This window comes from Trichosurus vulpecula, chromosome 1, assembly GCF_011100635.1.
Source record: "Trichosurus vulpecula isolate mTriVul1 chromosome 1, mTriVul1.pri, whole genome shotgun sequence".
Taxonomy (NCBI): Eukaryota; Metazoa; Chordata; class Mammalia; order Diprotodontia; family Phalangeridae; genus Trichosurus; species Trichosurus vulpecula.
Window position 1 is genome coordinate 438,440,768 of NC_050573.1, and position 21,284 is coordinate 438,462,051.

At 36.1% G+C, this 21,284-nt stretch overlaps 1 protein-coding gene across 5 annotated transcripts in view; it reads left to right on the forward strand.

The window, feature by feature from the left end:
* Nucleotides 1-21,284, forward strand: part of AP3B1 (adaptor related protein complex 3 subunit beta 1) — a 351,843-nt gene that overhangs the window by 194,773 nt on the left and 135,786 nt on the right. For all 5 annotated transcript variants that reach the window (XR_005010651.1, XR_005010652.1, XR_005010653.1 and 2 more), the window contains exon 15: nt 11,811-11,987. Coding sequence is in view for 2 of the 5 variants with exons in the window: in XM_036762900.1 (XP_036618795.1) it covers nt 11,811-11,987 (177 nt within the window). In the remaining 3 variants the exon portion in view is untranslated. The remainder of the gene's footprint in view (nt 1-11,810; nt 11,988-21,284) is intronic.

The following is a 21,284-nucleotide window of genomic DNA, read 5'->3' on the forward strand; positions in this document are numbered from 1 at the left end:
CCAGTGCATGTGTTAAAATCATATAAGATTCTTTGGATGATGTGATGATAGCGATAGTTTTATTTAACTCTCTGCTTTTTAATATCAAGAAAGGTATAAAGCAGGGAACATTTTCATCAAAGATGCTTGCTACTTCCATGAAAGATGTCCATAGCAGAGTCCAAGTAGAAGAAGGCTTCTTCATAAAGGGAGAGATTTTTCCACTTGTTCTTTTTCCAGATGACATTGGGAAATACTGTAATGCTCTTAACGACCTAAGCTTTTCCTTAAAATAAAAATCTATCTTTTTAATGTCATTTAAGCTTAATGACTTTACAGTCTCCAAAGCATGTCATGCACCCTGTTCATGGAATTGTGAACTGAACCAACCAATCTGGAGAGCAGTTGGGAACTCTGACCAAAGGGCTATAAAAATGTGCATACTCCTTGACCCAGTAATACCATTTCTAGGTCTGTATCCCAAAGAGATCCAAAGAAAGGAAAAAGACTTATTTGTACAAGAATATTTATAGCAGTTTTTTTCGTAGTGGCAAAGAATTGGAAATTGAGGGAATGCCCATAAATTGGGGCATGGATGAACAAGTTGTGGTATGTGATTGTAATGGAATACTGTTATGCTATAAGAATTGATGATCAGGATGCTTTCAGAAACACCTGTAAAGACTTACATGAACTGACGATAAATGGAGTAAAAAGAACCAGGAGAACATTGTACATAGTAACCTCAATATTGTACTATGATCAGCTATGAATGACTTGTCTATTTCCAGCAATACAAAGATCCAGAGGAGTTCTGAGTGACTTATGATGAAAAATGCTATCCATCTCCAGAGAAGGAACTGATGGAGTCAGAATGCAGATTGAAGCATATATTTTTCACTTTATTTTTTTGTGTTTTTTTTTGAAGGGTGGGTTGTCTGTTTTCTTTTACAACATGACTAATATGGAAATATTTTTGCATGATTGCGCATGTATACTATCCAATTGCTTGCTGTCTCAGGGAAGGGACAGAGGGAGGGAAAGAATTTGGAACTAGAAGTATTTTTTTCAAAAAAGAATGTTAAAAATTGTTTTTACATGTAATAGGAAAAAATATTATTCAAGAGAAAAAAAAGAATGTTGTACCCCACTTACATGGCAATGAAGAGGGACATGGTGGACATGAGTAGACCACAAAATATCACTGAAGAATTACATAGGAGAGACAATCTAAATATGTGATCATTGAGATGTATAACCTGGAAAGGATATGTGCCTGTCAGGAGAGTGAGAGATGACCCATATATTGCACACATATTCTAGTGTATTCACACAATGCCAAGAGATTTGGAAAGACCTTCAGGCCTCCTGTGGAGAACTTACAGGAGGATGTAGGACAAGAGTCAATACAGGAGGAAAAGGCATGGACATGTTGATAACTCTGCTGTTGGAGTCCTTAGATCAGTGAGTTCACAGATCCATCATTGTCAAAGTTAAATATATTTAAAAGTAGTAAGAACAGAGAAATATTAGTTAATTAGCCGAAGAGGTATTCCATATTAAATGTCTACTAAAGCATAGACTAAGAGAATTGACATGTAAGCTACAAAATTGTCTGATGACTGTCACATTAAATGTCACCCTCCTTAAAATACCATTACTTAGAGAGTTCAGTGGAGACCATAATGATAAGACATTAACTCTTAGGCTCAGTTTTCAATCTAAAAATCCTACCAGCTGAAAATTCCTTATAACTAAGTAAAATAATAAAAGCAGGTCTGACAGGATAGTCATTAATATGTATGCATATGATACAGTTTTATATTAAATATTGCTCTTATTATATGAATGACCTGTATTCAGTGTTTTCACTGTTTAGTCCGAAGAATTGTTGGTTCACTTATGTTTTCTAGTGATAATAAGTTCAGTGTTCATTAAGACTTGTTATATGCAAGGAATTTTGATAGTTTTGGGTGGGGAGGGAGATAGAAAGACAAAAATGAAACCTCCCTTATTTTCCAGGAGCTTACCTCTAAGGGTGGGGATCCACTCAAAAAGATAAGTGCATGCAAGGTTTTTACAAAGTCATTTCTAGAAGCAAAGAGCAATAACAATGGTGGACAAACTAGAAAAGGACTCATGTTGGAGCTGTCACCTGGACCATGCTTTGAGGAAAAGATGGGAATCACTTCAATTCCAAATTCAGGACTTTTTCCTGCTGTACCACATTAACTTCAAGCCTGCCTGAATTCATGAAGGGATGTTCCCAGAGTATCTTGTTGATGATACGTCTTGGCAGTAAAAAAAAAAAAAAAATTTACATCTGGTGTGGAAATTGTTAAGAAGTTCCTGGTTTTTCATCTACACATTTTAAAATATTGTAAAAATAAGTCACACAACCAGGTAACATTCTGTAGATTAAAACTCTTGTATACATGTGGTAAGGTAGAACTGGATAGTCTCTGCCTGTGATTTTGCCCAGGTTGTCCCTCATTTTTGTATCATCCTCTATCTCTATCCCTGTCTGTTCAAATCTCTCTCTTCCAAGACTAGCTCAGATGTTATCTCTTCCTTGATGACCACCTTGATCCCTCAGGTTGAATGTGATCTCTTACTCCTATAGTGCTTTGTTTGGAACTATCTTTTGTCCCAGCACATTCTACCTTATATCAGTCTCATACTTACCTGTAGGTATGTTGTATGCTTCTATTTGATTTGTAACTTTTTTGAGGGCAGGAAACATCTCTTTTTTCGTGTTTATCCATAGCATGTAGCCCAGGGCAGTGTTCATAGAAGATGCTTAATAAATGCCTTTTTGAATTAATGCATTTTGAGGAAGAAATTTAACAGTTTCAAGGCCTAAATATCATGTTGGTTATTTGGAAAGCTATCTTCAAAAGGCAAAAGTTCAAGTGGATGACCGAAAAATGCTAATAAACTAATCTGCAAGTAGAACCATCCATTATGTATTTTCCCTAACCTCAGCCTCCCTGGATATCAGCTAAGTGTACCTTAAAAATTGCCTTGTAAGTAGCACTGGTCAGACTTCTTAAAGTATTTTGAGTCAGAGTAGTATCAGTCTCAGGAAGTTTGTGGAAGAATGTTGGAAATTTTTTGCTGATTATTAATAATCATAATTTATTTTGCCGAGAGTTAGAAGAAAGTTCTAATGTAGGATTCCCAGGAATAGAACTAAATAAAGTCAACAATAGCATTTGAAATAGCATCATTTTATTTTTTTTTACCCTGTAGCATTTGAAATGATCTTACTAATGTTTTAGTTCTTCAAAATCCTCTCAGACCCACTCAGACAAATACCTCCAAGTACCCAAACACAAACATGTCTTATATATACTAAAAGTTTCATATCAGTACTCTTTGCAGCAGTAAAGAACTAGAAACAAAGTAGATAGACACTGACTGGGGAGAATGACTGAAATAAAAAAACCTATGACATAGGAATGTAATAGAATTTTATTATACAGTAAGCAGTGAAGATAGGAATTCAGAGAAACATCAGAAGATCTTCATGAACTTATTCAGAGCAAAATAAGTAGAATCAAGAAAACAGTATATCCCCTATGAATTAAAAGATGACTAAAAGAAAGTTGAACTCTGAGTGAAAAAAACTAGTTAGAATCCCAGGGAATAGATCATGAAACATATATTCCCCTACCAAGGCAGAAAGGTAGGGAAACTACAAATACAGAAAATTTTATACATTGTTAGATGCAGTCCCTGTATTAAATGTTTTTGTTTTTAATATTTTTCTTGATCACAAAGGAGGAATAAATCTGGAGGAGTGTGGCTTAAAATGATTGTTGTGTAGAGACAAAATGTATCAATAAAGCATTAAATTAGGTGACAGTTGCTATCAGAATTTGTGTGCTAGTCATTCAAATCCCAATTTAGATAGTTTCAGTGTAAGAATTTTAGAAAATTTGAAGGCCAAATTTATAAATATAACATAGACTCATTGTTAAAAACAAAAGAAAACCTTTTCAAAATAACTTCTTTGGGTTGTATTATGTTGAGGTGTGCCTTCATTTTGCTGCAAAGTATATAGTGTTACATTAAATTGGTGCCTAAATTTCTTGTATTAATGTTGTTATAAATTTCACTTTTGTTAGGCTGATGAGATTGTCCTTTTCAGTGATAAGGTACCTAATGGACCCTAGATCCAGGAAGAATAAGCCTTTATGGCAATGTTTCTCTGAAGTGTCATCCAATCCAAAATTTACTCACTCTTTTGAAATATCCTAAGAAGCCATTTAAAATAGCATAGAATTTCAAGCTAAATAAAAGTTAAATCCAATATGATTATTTCTGTAAAAAATTTTTTTTAAAAAGTTTACAAATGGATTGTTTCTGCTCTTTAGGATAACTTTTATTTATTCTTCTGTCTGAAACGAATGGTTTGATGAGGACCATAGACTTAAGAGTTAAGAGAGATCTTAGAAGTCATCAATCCTGACTCTTTTATAGATAAACTGAGGCCTGGTGAAATTAAGAGACTTGATGATGGTCGCACCAGTTAATAGACTTAGTTATTGTACCTTTAGTCTCAATTGGGTGATAACTTTTTGAATGACTCATTCCTAAATCCATTATTTTTGAAAAATAAGCTTGACAATTTAAGAATAAACTGTGAAAGCGTAGTTGATGTGGCATTGGAGAACAAGCTTTTTTCCTCAAGAAAGAAAAAAACCTCAGGAAATAATTTTGTTTGTGTTTGTTTGCAGAACTCATTACTTATATTCTTCTAATTTTTCACACAATGGTCTTTTAATTCATCTTCTGGAAAATATTTCCATCAGTGCAACTTGGGAGGGTCACATTTTCCTTCCAATTTGTCCTTTTGTCCATCATGCTCACACCATACCCTTTTGCATCCTCCTTGTGACTATTCTCCCAGGAACCAGTTCCTTTCTGCTATGTATTTTGTATGCTTTTGCTATATGCCAAGGTCATGGGAGATGACCACTGGTACACACCTTCCCTTACTTTGCTGTACCTTACCTCCTTCTGGGATTTGAAAAGTGAGGGGTCTGGAATGTTTTGGGCTTTGCTCTCTGAGGGGTAACTGGCCATTCCTGTAGTATGATTGTACTCAGCTACCAGTGGATCACACAAAAGCTACCCCGTGACACAATTAAGGTGAAAGCCACTGTGTAGCAGCAGTGAGGTCTGTATGCCAGGAAGGTTTTCCAGCCCAATATTGTTCTCCTTCCTCCCCTAGCAGCAACCTCATGCTCTTTCTTAAAGATGTCCTTTCAACTTTTCACATACCCCAGGTACCAAATCCCTACTTTTGGTTCTAGTCCCAGTGCAGGGCATTTCACATTGGGACAGCCTGATCAGAAAGTTTTTCCTTTTGTCAAGCCAGAATCTACTTCACTTTTCACCTGTTGCTCTTAATTTTGGTAATGCTCCCCAAAAGTTGTTCAGTTTCTCTCTCCTATCATGAATATTCAACTTCTTGGTGATGCCTGTCATGTCCTCTCCAGTCTTTTATTCCTTCAACCCATTTTTACATTACCATATGAGGTAATGATCCAAAGTCTCTTTACCATTCTGGTCACCACTGTTTGGATATGGCAGTCACTCCGATGTTGTTGGAGTATAAAAGGACCATCCCATCCCATCCCTTAATCCAAATATGATTCCTCTCCATTCCTCCTAAGATCACATGCCTTTTTTTCCTGCTATGTCATGTACTCATTGTGCTAAAATAGAACGATAAAAATCCCAGATTTTTTTTCAGGCAAAATGACATTCAGCCACATCTTCACCATCTTACACTTTTGCAATCTAATTCTGAGATTTTCCGGTGATTCCTATTAGATTTTATTTTAACTGCTTCAGATCAGTGTTTTATTTTATTCTGTTGAGGTTTTTGTATTAGTCCTCCAGTATTTAAAGGTTATTAAATCCAACCCTCTCATTTTCTTTTTTCCTCTTTTAAAAAAATTGAAACAATATTTAAATTGTGAACTTAATCATTATCAACAAATATGTCAACACACAAAGCACAGGGAAGAAGATTATATGAAAAACTGTTAACTTTTGTTAAATAGTTTTGATAACAGATGCACTCCATTGCTAATGTTATTCTTATTGCTAGTTCTGGTCGCCAAATTTCCATAACTAATTGTGACAGATTGCCCTTTTGCTCTTCTTGTCGTTCAGTTGTGACCCCGTATGGGGTTTTCTTGGCAAAGATACTAGAGCAGTTTGCCATTTTCTTCTCCAGGGTAAAGAGAGGCTAAGTGACTTGCCTGGGGTCACACAGCTAATGAGTGTTTGAGACTGGATTTGAACTTGGGTCTTCCTGACTTCAGGCCCAGTACTCTATCCACTTAGCTGCCTTGCCTGTTTACTCTAGCTGTTTGCTATTCCTGAGAGGTTTTAAATATATCAAAAGCAAGGTCTTTTTGTGGATTTTCTAAACTCTTCCAGTTAGTCCTTTTGTCCATTATCCCTATATTGTACCCTCTCTTCTTCTACATTGATCCATAATTAGAAGATACCTGCCCAAACCTTAATAGAAACAGAACCTGCCTTCAATTTTTATCTGCTACATTTTAAATGAAAATGAATTTAGATCAACATGTACATGGCATTGTTCTAAGTTCCATATAAAATAAAGTTAAGAAGATAGGTTCTTAATGTGCTGTCAGGTCTTCCTTCAGTACTGCGTGACACAATAATAATAAATAAATGGAAGATTAGTGGACAGATAAATGCGATTAACTAGCAATTGTCATTTTTTATGTCAAGAAGTTGATATTGATGGGGGTGGTGGTGGTAGCGACTACCATTCCTATAAAGAGTAGAAGGGATTATTTATAGAGATGGACACATCTGCCACACACAAGCCTACTTGCCCTAACATTCACCATATCCAAGAAATGTCATGTCAGCTTCTTGACATACAGATTTTAAAGGAACAACTAGCCTCAGTTCATTCCTTTACTCCTAATAAGCTTCCCCAAATTAAAATTACCTCAAGATACAACTTTTCAAGGTTCCATGAGAGATATAGTATTGGGTAATTACTTCCTATTAGGTATTATGCTGTCTCTTAGACCTTCAGTATCCTATTAGTTAACCATATAACTTTGGTTCACTGCATCCACCTGAATGTTTAAGGTTTGTTTTATTTGATTATAACTTTGAAAGGGATATATCTGATGAATTATCTAGATAACTAAGAATTGACCAAGAAAGTAATTTTTGTCTCAGCTGTTTTTTGAAACTCTATCTAAAATGTTATAATAAATCGAGCTGAAATGTTTTTATAAATTAGATCTAGTATGAACCCAGAATAGAGGCACTTAACTACGAGGGGTCTGTGGATGAATTTCAGAGGTTTTGATGAACTTGGATGAGGAAAAAAATGCATCTTTATTTCAATATAATTGGTTCCTGTGTAATTTTGTGCATTTTATTTTATGCATCTAAAAACTTTAGTCTGAGAACAGGTCCACAAGCTTTATCAGCCTATCAAAGGGTTCCGTGACAAAAAATGTCTAGAATCCTTGACTTGGAGGGTTTGAGTATTTATTTTAAAATAAATCTATAAACAAATTTTTAAAAAGACACTAAAATATATTTACCTTCATTTTGAACTAGAGATTCTACTATAGGGCATATGCCCCAAGAAGGACTGAATGACCCTATGTATATCAAAATATTCATGGCAACAGTAGTAGTAACAAGAAACCAGCAGTAAAGTCAGTGCCTGTCAATTTGGCAATGATTGTACAAATTGTGGTCACAGAATATTATTAGGTAAAGAGAAATTCAGAGAAACATGAGACGACTGATATGGACTGATACAGAATGAAGAAAGAAGAATTAGAAAAATGCTATATTATAATATGTATGTAATATATGTAATAATAATAGTACTATAATGATGCAAATTTCAAAAACTATAACACTCAGAGGTAGACAGCATTGTAATGATCAGTGATGGCTCCAGAGAATAGGTCCTTAAGCACACTTCTTCTCAGTAGATTATAGGCGTTGGCTTCTGTATTGAATATGGCATGGTATATAATGGCAGGCATTTGGTCTCTTTTTTTTTTTTCCTTTATAACAACAGAGGATTCTTGATATGGTGGGAGGAGGGAGGGAAAGGGGATTTATAGGAGAGGAGAATTTTTACTTGTGTAAATTGAAAAGGCATTGCTAAAACTCAATAAAATGAAACAGTTCCCCAATGTCAACTTGTTTTCTTGTGATTTTCCTCTTTATCCTTAAAGTGACTCATAGAATGAAATTTTAAGATATTATTGTGGACCAATTCTTAGGCAGATATTTGGCAAAATTCTGTGGTTAAGATCTTGTATTAAAACATAATTCCAATTTAAAATTCTTTTATCAACAATACATTCAGTTATATATTCCAATTTTGAATTTTTCATCTTTTTGGAGCATTTTTCATTTGTAGTAAATACCACCTTTGAAGCAGATTTCTTCTGGGATAAAAAGTGCATCATCAGAAAATTCCTTAAATAAAATTAATATAGTGTTTGATGACACAGGTGGGGATTTCATACCTTAAAAGTGCCCTTGAAAAGTGTCACTGTGTAAAAGACCATTCAGTAACATTGAAATAGTGCTTGGAATACTTCTTGCCCAGGTGTTTTACTAATAACCTGTTAGTTTACTAGTTCTCCTCCACGCTTGTTTGTATTTCCAGATACAAGTTTTAAAGCATATTGCGTCCGGGTACAAAACCATTAGATCTAATTTGTTATTTGTATGTAGTTTGTTTAGATGACTAAAGATTGCTTTAATAAATTTAAATAAATAAAAATGGATGTTTGTGAGATTTATTTTAGAGTACTACATTGTGAAATCAACATATTGGTGAAACATGATAGCTTTTAAATTGAGCTTTTTACAAAATGATCTGTAATATCTTTTTGGATGTCTTTCTATAACTGCTGTGAGCAGTTCAGACATCATTGTTCCTTTTTGCTGGCAACTTAATGGGTTAAAATGGCAACGGAAACTGCCTGATCATCCAGGGTCTGAAAAGTGCACTTACCCACTTGCTCAGGGCATTTAGAATAAAGAACTGGGCAAAGTAATTGACAATCCTGTTGCCTTTGAAGAGAATGCAAAGCAGGGCTACATAATGAAAGTATGATTTCCTGTGTATTTTTTTCCTCTAGTTCAAGGTCCCTACTCAGGCTGTGATTGAAAAGACTGTGGAGAATAAAAAAGTGGCTACTTTTCTTGTTTGCTGGGTTTTTTTTTTTTATTGGTTTTGAACTCTACAAAAATAGTGGACATAATATCATACTCAGGGCCATGTGGGTTGAGGACTGAGAGACTTAAATTGTCAAGACTAAGTTGGAAAATAGTACGCGAGCAGTTTTAATCATAGGGAATTATCTTGTTCATCATTTTCTCTTCAACTGCTCATTAGATTTACTCTTCTAAAAAATGTTCAATTCAAATATTCTATAATTGTCATTGATCCTTGTTGCAGAAAATATTACTCTATTTCTACAGGAATATAACCACCTTGATTTTAAAACACCTCCAAATATCACTAAGTTGTATTTTTTAATTAACCAGTTTCCATGGTGATGCAGGTTATCATGAACCCTAGATCTTATTCTGCATGTTTTTTCTTATACTTACTCAGTAAATGGTTTAGACCTATTGAGTGTTTGGAATGTTTGTTTCTATTTAGAACTTAGTATTCTCAGAAAACAAAAGAATCATATTCTCACATATTCATAAATACCTGAGATTTTGGGGGGGGCTGTCTTAAAAAAAGGTACAGATATGACTGATGATTTTTAGAAGAAAATTACCCAGAGTGAGGGATTGCAGATGGTGCTATGTCATAGAATTTTAATTTTTAAAACTAGTGTATAAGAAAATAGTTAAGAAAATAGATCTAGCATAACTGAAATCAGAAGCTGCCTTTATATTCTTATTTAGAGAGGCCTTGGTATGTCAGGCAACTTGAACAGCTTTTATACTGGAAAATTTAATGTACCACTCAATTACTATTCTTTAGCCCAATTTAAAATAATAGATTGGGAGTAAGGTCTTAATGTGGTGTAGCCTTTGGAACATTAGAAATAACCTCTTTCTCTTATGAATTCAGCATATAGTAATTGTATCAGTTTTATTGTATTGCATGAGTAGATTTCAGATGACATTAGAAACTTTTTTATTTGATATTCATATAATAATTTCCCTTCATATTCATCATCTCCCAACACGTTTTCTTAAATGTTATTTTTGTTATAGTGTAAGAAATATACAATTCTCATCCTTTAAAGCGAGGATTATGTATTGATACACATTGGAATTTTGCTATATATATAGCACTGTGTATTATCCATCACATTTGTGATTGATAAGATGTTCTTTTAGATCACATCCTTTGGGGTTTAATTATTAAAGTACCAAGCAGACCTCATCATAGGGAAGTTTCATCTCTAAAGCCTTCTTAACATTGACCCTGAGGCCCGAACAGTAGCAAAATTCCAGTTTATTTAATATAGGTCGCTTACTAAAGCCATTGGAAATAGAGTTCTGTATATGAGTGTGAAAAGTATCAAAATGAGGAGGCTTGATCAGTTTTTGGCATTGATTTCATTTCCTACATTTGTAGCGTTTGTAGGCAGAGGTCTTGCTGTAGTAGCTCAGTGTCTGCTCTGTAGAAAGGAAAAGAAAACCCATGCATAAGACTTGAATGTCTTATGACTTAAAGGGAAATTGATTAGAGGATATTTTTTATAGCTGGCTGGAAATTGGAGGGATGAGCTGTAGACCTCCATATCTCCAACCAATTTGTAATAATGATGTGGCAGGTAGCTCCCTCAAAGATGGTCATGCAGTTTTCCCTTTTTATATAGGAAGAGTTCCTATATAATATAATATATTGATTCATTTTAGAAACACTTTCTTCCTTTGAGGGTTTCTAGGATGGAAACTGGTGGGCAATAAGTTGCTATTTGTAACCTACACAATACTTGGGGATTTTTGAGCTCATTGGTTGAAAGACACAAGCATATAGAAAGAGAATGTTTCTCAATTTCCTGAAGCTTGGCTAATAAGGGGGATGTGAAGAGTCTTATCTATCATCCCAGATATGCACTTTATCTCTGGCATGAAATTTGTAGAAGCAGGAGGAGACCTTGAATGGTTTTAATGGTGAAAGCAAAGGAAAGCAGAGAACAATGAAAACTACATAAATATATGAGATAGCAGCCAATGAGCATGGGCAGAAGTCTTACCAGGGAATTCCTCTCTATTGCCTAGCAAGGAAAAGATGGCTTTGAATTATTTTTTAAAGCGAGGATCAAAGACCACCTGATGGAGGTGCTATTTGCCTTGAAGTTCAAGAGATAAGTCCTAATTCAGTTTCTACAGTGGCAAGGGAACAAATTGCCCATATATAAAGAGGTTGGAGGTTGGAGGGGTGGTCCTTAATTTTCACTTTAGCTAAGCATAGATGTGCATATATGTCTATATATACATATATGCATATATATATATATTTTCTAATAAGCAATATCAATTCCTTTGCAGTCCCCAGTGGAAAGATAACACTTCTGCTTATAGAATTATGAAAGGCAGACATATCCTTATATACATAATAAGAAAGATGATAGAAACCACAAACCAAACACTATGAAATGAATTTTGGCAACCATAGTTTAATAGCAACATCAGTACATAAATGTAAGCCCATTCCTAGAACACATAGGCTTATTTAACGCAGTTCTGTATTAAGAGTAATATGGCTACCTCATTTTTAACAATCCATTATTGCCACTTTCATTTTTTAGGTTCCTGTGGCTAGAGCAAGTATTCTTTGGCTAATAGGAGAGAATTGTGAACGTGTTCCTAAAATTGCTCCTGATGTCTTGAGAAAGATGGCTAAAAGCTTCACTGGTGAAGATGATCTTGTAAAGCTACAGATTTTGAATCTAGGAGCCAAATTGTATTTAACAAACTCAAAGCAGGTAAGAATCTATAAAAATTTGAACTCTGAAATTCTCTTCTAAATCCCCATTCAGTACTCTTATTAGGAATGCTTATTTAGTATGACATTCATGGCATAATAGCTTACAAAGTTGTTGTGAGGATCAGCTATGGTAATGTGAAGTTTTATGTGACTAAACTATGCTGACTAACTTTGGTGGAAGATATTAATCTAAATTTTATAATATAGGTGGCAAATCTGGTCTCAGATACTAAATGTGTGACTTTGAACAAGTTACTCCACCTCTGTTTGCCTCAATTTGGTCATCTGTAAAATGGGAATGCCTACTTGTAGTTTTTGTGAAGGTCAAAGGAGATAAAGCAGCACGGGCGCCATAGAGACGCCAGCTGTCATTACTGTTGTTATTCCTGAGAGACTTTCTGTTTCTTATCAACCATTCATAGGTTACTTAGCATGCTGGGCTTCTATTTTATTTCTATATTTGTCTTTTTTCTTGGCATCCTATGCCTGTTAAATTGGTGTCTAACTTTCTCTCACGTTTGTGGCGATCATTCTTTTCCTGGGTATTACATTGGTTGCATTAAAGGTGATTTTGCTGGCCTGCATACAAGGCTGCATGCAACCTTTTGTTACTGGTTAGAAATATTTCCATATTTTAGATTTCATCAAGTTCCAAGTTATTGTTGATAGAATTAAGTTAATCATTTTCAAATTTCTTTGTGATTTCTTCAAACAATAGATTCATTTTTTTTAAACTTGAGAAATAAAATGGGAAATTATGCTTGCTCTAAGTTTAATTGTCTACTGATAAAATATTATTATAACTTTCCAATTTCTTGATGTTCAAACTATAATGTCCTTAAAGCTAGGAATTAGGTTACATTGAGACTATAATGACTTCTTTTCTTTTTTGGTTACTAAAAATATTGTACTTCTGCTCTCTGACTTTAAAACTGTCACAATAGACTACTAGCAAGATTAAAAATAATTATGTTCATTAAAACTAGAAATAGTTTTGCCTTGAAACCTATAATTTATAGGTCTACAAACAGAAAATGTAATAGGAACAATGTACGGAGAGATTATATATTCATTGTGATGTATAGCTTTCATTGAATCTTGACTAATATCTGATATGATGGGGATCAGGATTGGACCTTTAAGGTTTCACTGATAAAACTCCCAAATGAGCAAAGTCACTCTATTTAAGTCAGCACTGGCTCTGCAGCCTACAGTTTTAGTTGCTTAGAGCACTGAAAGAGTGATGACTTGCCTAGGGTCTCACAGCTAGTCTGCAAGCAGAACTATTAGCTCCCTACTCCTGGATACTCTGCTTCTTTTCATGCACTTATAATTATCTTTTGTTTACCATGGTCACAGTGTTGCCTCATTTTGAGCTTGCAGGCCACTGAAATTCTTAGGTCTTCTACAGAGTAAATACTTTTCAGCCACATATTCCCCATCTTATACTTGTGTTTATTTTTTTAGCCCAAGTGTAAATCTACTTTGAACTCTTTTTAAACTTCCTTAATTGATTTGGCCCCATGTTTCAAGCTAAGATTTTTTTGGTTCCAATCTCTTTCACTCCGTATATTAGTAATTCACCCTAACGTGGTGTCATGTGAAAATTGTATAATGATGTATGCTTTTATTCAAGTTATTGACAGAATTATTGACATAGGAATGAATGAGTGAAAACATTTATCAAGTACTTAACTATGTGTAAAGCACCACATTGTGTTAAACCTAGGAATAGAAGAAGAAAAGGAAGTTAGTGTCTGCTCTCAGGAGCCCTTCTTTTCTCCAGAAACTCCAGTGGTTCCCTGTCACTTCCAGAATCCTATAGAAAATACCCTGTTTGGCTTTCAAAGTCTTTCATAACCTAACACCCTCCTAACTTTCCAGTCTTCTTACACCATAATCTTCACCACACTCTTATCAATCCTGTGATACTGGCCTCCTGGCTAGTCTGAACGAGGCACTCCATCTCGTCTCTGGGCTTTTTTCTGGTTGTCTCTCATACCTGGAATGCTCTTTGTTTATCTATGCCCCCTTGCTTTCCTGGCTTCTTTCCAGATAAAGCTTAAATTCCATTTTCTACTGGAAGCTTTTCCTTAAGAATTCTAGTGCTTCTCTTTTGTTAAGTATTTCTTATTTATCCTGTATATGGCTTGTTTTTACGTATCTTGTTTGATTGTTATCTCCCCCATTAGATTTATAATGGGTGGAGACCAGAATAGAGACTTGTCTTTTGCCTCTTTTTGTATCTGCAGTGCCAGTGTCTGGCACGTAGGTAGTAGGTGCTTAAAAAATGTTTATTGACTAATTGACTAATGGAGGAGACAACACAATAGAATCAACAACAGATTTATTGTATACTTGACTCTAGTCCTTTTGCTAAGTTGACATAAAATTGTTAATAAACACTCTTTGGGTATAGTTATTCAGCTGGCTCTGAATCCATCTAACTTTGCCATTATCTAGCCTACATTTCTGTGTCTTCTCCACAAGAAGACATGAGACACTTTGTCAAATACATTGCAAACATAGTTAAACTATATTTTAGCATTCTCCTGACCTTCCAGTCTCTGCACTTCTCAACCACTTGTGTGAATGTTGAAGATATGGTCTGCTCTAGAAAATTGTTTATTAAAATCTTCCTCTTCTCTTATAAAGATTGGTTTAAAGATGAGGAAAATGTCATGTAGGTCAGTAGTTGCTGATTGCCTGTTTTGGTCATAATTTGATTTCTTCTCTATTTGAGGGAGATCATCTTTCTTTCTTTTCTTCCTCCCTCCACTCCTCCCTCCTTATTTTTCTCCTCCTCCCTTAAAATTGACTTTTTGGTCCTTTCAGATTGTCACCTCCAACGTGGATTTTATCCATGTGTACTTATTTGGTTCCACCCATCTTTCTTGATTTCCTCATCCTCTTGAAGTATGTTTTTTATTTCCTCATATAGTTTATTAGATACCAAGAAATTAAGAGTACAGATGTGGTGGGTCTACTTCATTTGTGATTTTAGTATATCTCTATACATCCCAGGGTCCATCTTCTGTTTTCATTTCTCAGTTCTCTTGGGTCTCACACCAGCCTTTCCCTAGATTTTCTTTTCTCTCTACTGCTTATTACTATTTCTTGAAGTGGTACAGCTCTAAATTTTGTATCTTCATAATGTTTCATAAATGAACTTTTACTATGTCTGCTTTTCAAGGACCAAACTAGCTAAGTAGGAAAAAATTTAAATAGTGAATTCTTGGGCCCTCCATCCCAGAGTCCTCAGACTCTGAAAGGTAAACTTTTACCTTATCTTGCCTATGGCCACACCTCCATGCTACATTCTGGCTATCTCCTCACTACTAAAATGTCCATACCTTTTGACTCAAAGATTCCATTACCAGGTTTATACTTCAGAGAAGCCATTGATAGGAAGAGAGCCCCTATATATACACCAAAATATTTGTAGCAGCACTTTTTGTGGTAGCAAAGAATTGGAAGCAAAGTGGAAGCCCATCAATTGAGAGATATTACTTTGCTTTAAGAAATGATGAATGGGATTAATGTAGAGAAGCACAGGAAGATCTACACGAATTGATATAGTATGAAGTAAGCAGAGCCAAGCAAATGATATACCCGATGACTACAGCATTATAAATGGAAAGAAAAGCCTTCTCTACCACCCACCCCCTAATAAAAATGAATGTTGAAAAATTACAAAAAACAAGGTTGGCTTGAAAGAGAAGATGTAAGAATAAATATACTGCTAACTTTCCCCCCTTCCCCCAACTTTGCAGGTGTAATACACAGAACTTATTCCATGTATTGATCAGTTGTGCTGATTTTTTTTAATCTTTCTTGTTTCATCTTTATATAGGATAGCTCTCTGGGAAGGGGGGTGGAGGATAGATACTGGGGGAATTTATGGTGATATAAAAAAGGCTTATTTTTAAAAGTTTTTTAGAAAGAAAAATGCAAATCAAAACAACCCTGAGGTTTCACCTTTCATCCAGGTAATTACCAAAGATGGACAAAAAATGAGAGTCAATATTGTAGGAGTTGTGAGAAGATAAACACACTGGGGCTTTGTTGGGGGAGATGTGAATCAGTACAAGCATTCTGGAAAGCAGATTGAAATTAAGTAAATAAAGTGACTAAAAATGTCCATAACCCTTTAACCATAATTGATAAGAACAAACTTCTCATATATACCAAAATATTTGTAGCAACATTTTTTGAAAGTAGATGCCCATTGATTGGAGAATGGCTTAACAAGTTGTCGTATATGAATGTAAAGGAATGTCACTACGCTGTAAGAAACAAATGATATGATAAATGCAGAGAAGCATGAAAGACATAAATGATCTGATACAGAGTAAATAGAGACAAGAAAACAACATCCACAGTGACTACAGAATGCATATCTTAAGAACAGCAACCCCTAAAGAAACTGAGTGTTGCAGAATTACTGAGAACAAGCCTGACCTCAAAGAAGAGATATGAGAAGACATCTCTCACTCCTTTATAGAGTTCCGTGGGTGTTGAACACCATACATGTTTTCAGACTTTTTTGTTGTATTGATCACTTTCGCTAAAGTTTTTCTCTTTTTTTTTTTTCCTTTAAAGTATATTTTTCATGGGATGGCAAGGCATAGGAGAGTAGAAGTAATTTAACTACTGTAAAAACAAATGATATCAATAAAATTTTGTTTTTAAAAACTCAAATAACATTCCCTTCCAGAAAAAAGAGAAATACTGCTACTAATATTCTAGTTTCAGCACACACTAAAGCTGTTTGTTGGATATCACTACTGAGTTATCTTGGAACTGCTGTGGACATTTCTGTGGGAGCTATAGCTATGTTTTAAATTCATCCAGGTAGACCTATAAATGAATAAATTAAACTTTTTTATTATTTTGTTTGAAAATTACTTACATTTTCAAATATGACTTGTCTGCTTCCTCTTACCAGAGAACCATTCCTTGTAACTAAGTGAAAAAAAGAGAAGACAGAAAAAAAGTCCTTAACTAAGATGAATCAACACATTGGAAGAATCTGCCCTGATTTGTAATAACACCCGTAGTCCATCACCCCTACAAAGTAGGGAAACATTTTCTCCCTTCTTCTTTGGGGCCAAGCTTGATTTTTATAATTAATACAGCATTCAGTTTGGTGGACTCTTGTTGTTTATTGTCCATAGTTAATATGGACTACATAGTGTGTATTGTTTTCCTGTCACTTCATCCTGGATTGGGTCATACAAGTCTCCTTCTGGAATTCTTCTTTTTCACAGTTTTTTTTTTGTTGATCATATCATTTTTAACAGTATCAGATAGCATGGAAAAATGCAAATGTAGTCAAACATTCACCTAGGATTTATTAGGTATTTACATTGTGCCAGACACTGTGCTAAGTGCTGATGATACAAAAAAACAAAAACAAGAAAATAATATTCCTCCTCTCAAGGAACCTAATGAAGGGGATGACATATAAATGTCTCCATACATTCAAGATAAATACAGAATATATGAAGATAATCAGAGAAAAGAGTTAGCAGGTCAGGGGGAGTCAGGAGAGTCTTATAGAAGGTAGGATTTGAGGTGAGTCTTGAAGGAAGTCAGGGAAACAGAGGTGGAGGTGAGAGTGTAACAGGCAGGAGGGGTGACTCATGCAGAGCTGGGAGAAGGAGGGTCATGTTTGAGAAGCCCCATGTAGGCCCATGTAGCTGAGCTGAAGGGCTTTCACAAGTAAGGTTTAAGAAGGCTGGAAGGGTAGGAAGGGTTGAGGTTGTGAAGAACTTGAATGCCAAACAGTTTATATTTGTTCCTCAAAGTATTTGAGAGCCACTGGAGCACCATGAACAGGGAAACGTGGCACATGGTCAGGTCTGTGCTTTTATAAAATCTCCTCTGTAGCTCAGTTAATTGTGGATTGGTTGGAGTGGGAAGAGACTTGAGATGGGGAGAGCAGTCAAAATGATATTTCAGTAGTCCAGGCGAGAGGTGATGATGGCCTGCACTAGGGTTCTGGCTATATGAGTGAGAGAAAGAGATGTGCAGGTAGAAATTTCCAGCTTTAGCAGAGTATTCATTATGTGGTGTGAGCAGGGTCTGTCAGTTAACAAGCATTTAGTAATCTCTTACTAAGTGGCAGGTATTGTTAAGCTCAGGGGATACAAAGAAGGTCATTTCAAAACAAACAGTCCTTTATCTCAAGGAGATCACAATCTCTAATGCAGGAGACTATGAAAACAACTACTACAAATAGCAAATATGAGGGATAAAGAGATAAAACAAATGAGGAAAGGCATTAACATTAACAGGGATTGGAAAAAGTTTCTTGAGAAATAGAATTTTATCTAGGACATGAAAGAAGCCAGAAAAGCCATGAAGTGGAGATCAGGGAGGAGAAAATTCCAGGCATGGGGACAGCCAATGAAAATGCATGGATGTGTCTTGTGTGGGGATCCTCAGGGAGGCCAGTGTGACTGGATTGAAGAGTATGTGATAGGGTATAAGAAGTAAGAAGACTGGAAAGGTAGGAAAGGGCCAGGTTAATAAGGGCTTTAAAAACTAGACAGAAGCTTTTATATTTGATCTGGACCTTATCGAGTGGGGAAAGACGGAGAGTATAACATTGGCTGACTATGAGCTTGGCTGACTCCCTGCCCTAAACTGTACTTCAGGATGATCTGTTTGACAGCTGAGTTGAGTGGAGTGGAAAGAACCAAAGCAGGGAGGTCTACTAGCAAGCTATTGGAATAGTCCTGTTGTGAGGCTATAAAGGCCTGCACTGGGGTAGAGACAGTGTCAGAGAAGAAAAGAGGGCATATATGAGAGATTTTATGAAGGTAGAATTAGTAGGACTTGGCAACTGATTGAATATGGTTAATGAGGGAGAGTGAGAAATCTTGGATGAGAATGAAGTGTAGTGAACTTTGCTGACTGGGAGGTATACTGGTGGTGCCCTTGACAGTAATAGGGAGGAGCTGAGGATGACACCAAGTTTGTAATAAACAGTAAAAGGATTAATGTTTATAATTGAAAGCTCCAATAGCTATAACCAATGTGGAATTTTCCTTTCCTGCCTCCCCTCCTCCCACTTGAAGGAAAATGGGCAAAGCAATAAGGATTTAAACCCTGAACAAAACTTTCCCCAGAAATGCTTTCTCAGGAAAGAGGGAGAAAAAGTAGCTGTTATTGGATACCCCTCCTCTCACCAGATGCCATCTTCGAAGAGATGTAGCTGCAAAAGGCAACATGAGATTGAAAACTTGTTTGTAAAATCATGAAGAAGCATGATGGACATTTATGAACAGCATGAGCAATATCATCTCATTAAAAAGAGAGAAATGGTGGAGAGAAAAAACAACTTTAAAGAAAGCTTACCAAGATAGCCACTAAGGAGAACCATCCAGAGAGCCTTCGAGGACCAAAAATGGGAAGAAGATAACAAACAGAAGAAAAATGGCATAAATTTTCAAAAAAAGACTTGACAAAACTGCATTTTCTATCAAGGGTAGATCACTGACCACACTTTTGAACCCTGTCATCACTGTCCCAAGGTTATATAGGAAGTAGAAAACAACATTAAAAAGAACAAATTTGAGAAAAGCATATTAAGATCTGGGCTGAAGCCAACAGAGTTGTAAGGGCATTGAGGGACCATTATATATGAAACAGGAAGATTTAAAGGGTATGGAAAAACTCTGAGAGCTTATTGAGAAGATGACTATATATAACAGATGATTGGGAAAATACTAATAACTGCTGACTAATTTGCCCACCTTCCCATTTATAAAAAAAATCCAGTTGAGGGCATTCTTGATGAGGGTATGGGTAGGGAAGAAGCAAGCTTTTGCAGGTGATATGTAACAGGGACCACATCTCTACTTTTGTGAAAAATACAAGATCTCATTGTGCTTATTGTTGATTATTAAAAACTGTTTGATTCAGTAGGACACATGTTGCTTTGCAGCCTCTTTTACAGCGTAATGTCTCCCATCCATTCACCAAAATCATTCAAGATACCTTGGCATGTGTAACAACAAAAATAGCCCTGTTCAGCAACCCTCACCTCGCACATTGCGTAAGACACACAACAGAGAGGTGTATGCTCTCCAAAGGTATTTACCACTTTGAGTCAGACGATCTGGTTCAGAATCCAAGTTGAAAAGGGATTCCCTGTGAATTATGAGTTCCTCCAGATGTTCCTGTTGACAGATGACATCGTATTGATTGCATTAAACCCCAGAACAATGCAGAGTCTCCCTGAATCAGAGATTTGTTTTAGCCTATCTATTCATACAGGAAAGACCAAGAGGATAAATGTCTGTTGCCTTAACAACATGCATTTGGATGGTCAAGCTGTTGTATTGTCTTCCAGAAATTGCAGAGCTCCTTAAATGACCCCAAGGTTCCTATGATAACAAAGGCTTGTATTTTAATACCAACATTCTACCAGTGTTGCTGTACCGTATTCCTTCAGAAACTGATAGAGACAGAGCAGTCCAGACCCTGAAACCAAGAGCCTTCTAAGTATCGTTGTCCCCCAAACCACCAGACCTGTTTCCAGCCCAGCTCCTACAACCATCATTTTGGAAAATTTTTCTCATCCATACCAGCAAGGGAACATCATTTTGGCACTTATGTTGACAACAGTGTATTACCAAGAGGAGAAACCATAAGAATGCAGACTGATTAGGGTACCACCACAGTGGTACAGGCAAGGAGTGATAAATGTTTAAATTAGCATTATTAGAATGGAGAGAAGGGCATGAATGTGAGAGATGACAAAGAGAATCCAAAAGATGTGATAGGTCTTTGTCAGAAGACATGATTGGACATGGATCTCTGACTGGCTGCCACCAATAGGCAGATAAGCACAGGAATCCTGGAAGTGACAGTGCCCCCAGTCCACCTGTCCTGCTTTACAGCCGAGACCTTACAGCCATCGTCCAGGAAAAGAGATCCTGTAATGAGGGGACCAGCTGTCCCCATCAATTGCCAACCAAGCACCATTTATAGAGAGAGAGGCAAGCCTTGCTGAAGCAGTGGGGCACCCTGAGGGAGAGACAAGAGGCAGCATGTGCCAGGCAAATCAAACAACCCCAACCAGCTTGACTCCTACATTATCTTGGAACCTAAAAGAGATGACTTAGGCTCCTGAACCCACATGCTTTTAGAATAGCAATCCTTCCAACCCAGTGCCCTCAGCTATCATCCTGGGAAGACGCAACATCCCTCTGGAGATGAAGCCTGGCAACTCTTCCTACAGGGGCTACAGCCACAGCTCCTGAGGATCCAGAAAACAAAGTAC